Raw genomic sequence first — 6,000 nt, 5'->3', positions numbered from 1 at the left:
TATTGTTTCAGTCAATATTTTTATTTCCATTCTAGAGAATAAACATAAGTTAGGTTACTCATCTTCATATCTCTGCTATGAACAGTAATTTTGACATTTTAAAACAAGTTCACAGCAATAACTTAGACTAACACAGTTTCATTTCAAACCAATGAAGCCTTATATAGCAAAGATGTATTTATCCATCCTATCAATAAGCTCATATTTATGGAAATATCCATTTAAACTTAACTTGCATTTGACAAAAATAAAGACTCAAGACACATGAAGCAATCACATTATTTTCCATTTGAATCCTAAACAGCTTTAATTATGGGTTGCATATGAGAGAGGGAAAACTCATCTCAACTCATTCCACATATAGATATTAATTTAATCTTTAGTAGAGATATTTTTATTTAGTCAATTGTAATGAGTTTTCTGTAAGCACACAAGACACTACTACCCTCTGCAATAAATAAATTCATACTGATCCATTCAAATTTACTTCAGAATTCACACACAGACACCAATATTTTTAAAAGTGCCACAAAACATAGGCAATCTTAATGATAACCATATCGGTCTAACTGTATATGTCAATATCCATTGAAATGACTAGGGCCAAAAATCACAGCTGACTTCCACTAAAAGTTTACTGTGTTAGAAAAAAAAATGCCAACTGGTACATAGCTAGTTTGGACTCCTGTTATGCATGAGTAAAGAAATTAGGCTGGAGTAGAAAATAATATCCTTAGAATGTTAAAAAAATTATGCCATTTTGTAGAGATTTTTTCAATTATTTTCACCTATTTTAGGCTGCTTGTGGAAACAAACAAAACGTCAATGGCAATTTAAAAAAAAGGAGAGTGTAACTACTAAATTTGGCATAGGATAAAGGCAATGTCATTCCAAGAATCTTCATTTTGGACTAAATCTTCTGAACCTCTACTACATGATTTTTAAAGAAACCGATACAAAGTGAAAGATATTATGAATTCCGTTGACTGCAATTTTTGGCTAGACCTTTATTTTCTATGCATGATCTTAGTTTGTATCCTGAGCAATGTAAACCTTGCACATGGTGCTTTCAAGTGAAGTAGCACAAAAATGCAGCTTTAAAAGCAGCATAATGCGCTCATTTCAACTACAAACTTAACTACATTTACCTATATTTTCTCAGCTAATGAATCACAATCCTTGAGTCTACACAGTACACAGTACTGACATAACAACATGTGCTAGGGCAACTAAGTTAAGACACTCAGCTAGCATCTCTTCTTGTTGCTAACTCCATTGAAAGTGGCAAATCATTGGTCAAGTCCATATCGAAATTGCAACTATCGATTTTAAAGTAACTACTTCCTTGCCCTTCTATAATTAACGTTGATACAATGCGTTAGGGAAAATGAAATCATGCATCTTAAAGTTAAAAAGGAGCCTCATTAAAATTATTGGATGATGTTACTTAGAAGATCATGAATTAGCAATGCCCATGAATATAATTGTTATGATATAAATTGCATTAACCTTGAAACCCAAGTTCTCATTTTAAAAAAATATTCATCAGGATAAAAAAATTGACTCTAGCAAATTTTGCTCTTTAGGGCAAATAAAAGCATTCAGCGATGAATCATTTCCCTAGGATACTACTATATCACTTCATTTAAGCAAAAGTCATTTCATCTTTGTCAAGTGTCAAAGTCTCCAATGCCAATGCATTAGAAATTGGTCTCATTGGTTATTCACCTGGAAGAATCTAATTGATGCAATTCGAAACTCAGCATATCATGACAACGACTTAACTTGGCTCATCTTACTTTTGTCATCGACTGTGGAATGTACATACAATCAAAATGGCCAATGGCCTTAAAGACACAGTGGTGCTACTCCTTCAACCTCAGCCAATAGACACGAAACAATAAAAATACATTAACAGTATTTTCTTGTAAGAAGCCATTTGGTCTGACCATTGAGCCTTGTCCAAACATATACAAAGAAAAGCATGATTTAGGACACAAAACGCACTTGTGAATTACTGTCCTGTTTTCAAAAACTAATTTACCAATTTTTCAAAATAACCAATGAATTCAACAAACAATGACTATTAGGACAGTTTCTATGTTGGCAGTGATTAGAACCCCATGAAACACTAAATACCAACTAGTAAGGCTGATATTAGTTGTAAAATGTAATAGATCAATTAAGAAATTCTAAAAAAAATTAAACCAGAATACTACATTCCATTTATTTCTATGCACCAATAACATACTTCATCACAGATAAAATTACCATATTCTTATGTGATAGATGGTGCTCTATCTTGCTAATGAGAAAAAATAGGCATCACAGAGGTATCTGTGGTCCTGTTTTGCTGACTAATCTGCAACTAGGACAATCACATGGAAACTGTTTACATTCTTTGGAAAGTATTTCTGCACACTTTTAATTCCAAATGTCAACTGGCTTTTGCTTGTTACAGCCACCTGATCTAATCATTGATATATTATTAATCTGATAGCACCTAAGATTTCCAGGAAGATAAGCAAAATTTATATTTTCCTTTGGTAATGAACCCTTCTTGAGAAAGAACATGAAAAAAGCCATTCATGCAAATGACAATTATGTAGTAAAAGGAGAAAGGTCTGCACTATTAACTAATGATCTAGACAACATATAAACACAAAATAACATCACATTTAACACTATGAGGAAGATAGATGACAGTGTGACTGATAAAAATCGCCATTTCAATCCCCAGTTTTTCGATTATGAGTATTTGGGGAATTAAGAGACTAAATATTACAACTGTAATAGTGTGAGCCCTACATGGCAATGGAATCTCTTAATACAACCCCTACCTGTCTACTAGGGGTTCTCATATGATATACAAATTCAAAGAGCACGCAATTGGAGGCTATTATTAGTCTCTACATCACCATTTATCAAACACTATTAGCTATTGAATTTAACTTATTACATTACTGTTGGAGAACATAAGGATTTCAATGGTATAATCAATTAGACATATACATATCGCTTCATATGTACTTAGAAAATCTATTCACTGACCATGAAGACTTGAGTTATGTCCAGCATTCACTCAACAGTCAAATGCAGTTTCTAAAATTATTAATGTAATATTCATGTAACCTGAAGTATCCACGTAGATAGCAGCATATAACAGTACATATGTATTCACACTGTATTCCATGGAGAACAGAACGTTGACATCCCTGACTATCCATATAAAATGACTCATAGAAACACATTAAATAGACTGACCTGTCTGAGTAAAACATAGTATAAAAAATGCTGCCCCAGATAGGAAATATCATCATAGAACATTATTACATATAGGAAAATAGATGGGAAAACAGAGATTAGAGAACTCAAGGAGTTGTTAAATAAGATGTTAATAGCAGAAAATGAAACAAAGTGGTAGACTGGGACAGCAAACAGGCTATGAAATTTTCAACAGTGCAAAGAGAAGGCATTATTTAAAAGAAAACAAATAATTTTTCTCATTTTGAACAATATTGAAACTCATTGGAATCTTCAATCTTATGAAATTCGCAAAAGAGAAGCTGGCGGAGCAAAAATGTGTTCGACACATTTGCAGTAATCTCCGCTGGGTAGCATTAAGTCGCAGTTGTGCTTAAAGTAGAAAAATCACATCAACTGACACTATGCCACTCTTGAAGTGAGAAGACAAAGACACCAACTGACATCCTCCACAGTAAATATGGTAGATAGGAAAAGTAAGAGGAAGAAGAAAAGGGCTGAAACAGAGAACGCAGTCCTGAGTCACAAAAACGCAGGCAGTGTTAATGATTATAATTATCGTTGTATCCTCTCAATACAAGGACAAGTCTTTTTGGAGATTCCTCTCCCGTGGTTAATTCTTTTAAATCCCCGCTCTTCACAGCTCCCGCGAGTGGGGAAGTCCTCCGCATCATCGACTAGTTCCGACGCCGCCTCCGCCGCCGCCCAGCTGGGCCTTCCGGCAGTTGCACAGCCACTTGATGATCCGGGCATTTCTCTCCACGATGGAGGGCTCGGAGCCGGGCGGCATCGCTTCCCGCCAACGGCCGCCGCCACCCCCGGACTCCCCGCTCTCCCGCGGCATACCGACGCCGCCATTCCCCGGCCACGAGTCCACGGAACTGACGCTGTCGAAGAACACCGGCGGGGAGGAGGGACAGGGCGAGGAAGGCGCCGAGGGCGAGGAGTTCTCGTTCCCCAGGCCGAGGCGGTCGAAGAAGCGCTCCAGGTCGGCGCTCGACCGCGGGGTCATGGGCGGTGGTGGCGGGGAATAGCAAGGCTGCTGCTGCTGGATTGGCGGCGGCGGTAAGGGTCTTCGGCGAATGGGGGTCACTGGGAGCTCGGGTCCCGGGGCGGACGAGGAAGATGGCGCCGGCGGGTAGGGACTGTTGATGCCGGAGTTGGCGGGCCGGGAATAGCGGTGGCTGATGTCCGATTTGGACCGGAGGATGGGCCGGTGGCGAGGTGGCGGCGATACCCTGTGAGTGGAGATGTGTAAATGAGATTTTAGAGCCACAAACCAGTGAAACCAGTAATGTTGATATTATACTTAAAACGTTAAGGATAATTAAAAATTTACCCGCAGTGCAAAAATTGTGCGAAAAATCCACAGAGAAAGTCTTTCGCCTTGACCAGGATTCTCCACTGCCGGAGAGCAGGCCCGGACTTAGAACACCTAGAGGTGTTTCTCTTGACTAGTTTTAAGTATACCGGGACTAGCCACGGTGATAACTTTTACGGGAGTCACCCACAATGCACAAATTGTGCGAAACATCCGCAGAGAAAAAAAAATTTCTTTTTCTTTCACTCCGCAGGTGAATTTAAGCACTAAGGTCTTCAGAAACTAGCAGAAAAAATAATGGCATTCTAAAATTTCTTCTCCCTCTGGTACAGACCAAAATGTATGAAAAGTCGAGTATTCATAGACGATCTAACTTCCAACTGAAGTCAATAGAAATATATAATAGAATATAATAGAAACGACCAAGGATTAGTCGGCAGCGGTCAAATTCTTGCGAAGTCTCCCGCGAGTACAGACGAATTTTATAATAGGGTGGTTTCCTATTATTTTTTTATTGCTTAAAAATCTAAAAGCGTGAAATACGTACTCCTGGAGTACGTATTTCACGCTTTTAGATTTTTAAATGACGATATCTATTTTTCGCGATCAAATGAAAAGTGAAAAATTTCAAGCGCGCGAAAACGCGACGCGTAAGTAGGAATGAAGGGAAAAAGTCCGTACGACGCATTTCTGGTTCCCCCTCCCGCCTGGTAGGTGACCTTGATCGAGGCTCTGAGCGCTGATAGGACGCAGGATGCTAACGGGTAGCTGAGTACCTTCCTGTCTGGTAGCGCATGGCTTAAAAAAGGTTTATTAATACCTTATCAAGCGAAGAAAACTTTCCGACCTTAGCCAGTTTTAATAGGTGATTATTAAGACATGTTTCCCTGAGCTCTGTGACTCATGCATGCATTGGTAGCCTCTGACGATGCATAACTCCTATCCTCTCGTGTAGAAACTAGGTCCCTGTGACGTCACGTGGAGTGGAATCGCATGGGCGCCAATCTGGCCTTTTTCAAATGAGGATAAAATTTGACCCTTGCCATTCGTCTAAACCGGTATTTCAAAAACCAAATAATTTGTGTATTATGAATACACTAATGGTGGGTAACGAATCGCCATCAATGCCTTTTGTTTTCTTTGATGAAGGAAACTACCCTATTACGATAGTTTTTATTACCCTTGATAGGCAACACTTCCTCGCTTGTTACTGGTAAATGTCACCAGAATTAGAGCTATTCCCAACTACAGACTATTCTAGGTCGAACTACGCTAGTTTGAGTAGCGAACCAACTGACGCTCTTTCTGAGTTTTCATTTCTATATTTACGCTAATTTAAAAAGTCTCTTTCTTGTATGGGCTGGCGGAAAAAGAATAAAAATAAATATCCTAATTTACAAAATAAACTGTTTTCA

At 38.5% G+C, this 6,000-nt stretch overlaps 1 protein-coding gene across 2 annotated transcripts in view; it reads right to left on the bottom strand.

Annotated features, from left to right (window-relative positions):
- Positions 1-6,000, bottom strand: part of LOC124156025 (actin cytoskeleton-regulatory complex protein pan1-like) — a 450,499-nt gene continuing 444,499 nt past the window's right edge. For both annotated transcript variants that reach the window (XM_046530312.1, XM_046530311.1), the window contains exon 6: positions 1-4,502. In XM_046530312.1, coding sequence (XP_046386268.1) covers positions 3,935-4,502 — 568 coding nt within the window. In that variant the 3' untranslated portion in view covers positions 1-3,934. The remainder of the gene's footprint in view (positions 4,503-6,000) is intronic.

Source organism: Ischnura elegans, chromosome 3 (assembly GCF_921293095.1).
Source record: "Ischnura elegans chromosome 3, ioIscEleg1.1, whole genome shotgun sequence".
NCBI classification, from domain to species: Eukaryota; Metazoa; Arthropoda; class Insecta; order Odonata; family Coenagrionidae; genus Ischnura; species Ischnura elegans.
The sequence above is the reverse complement of the archived record's forward strand: the minus strand, read 5'-3'. Positions and strand labels throughout refer to the sequence as shown.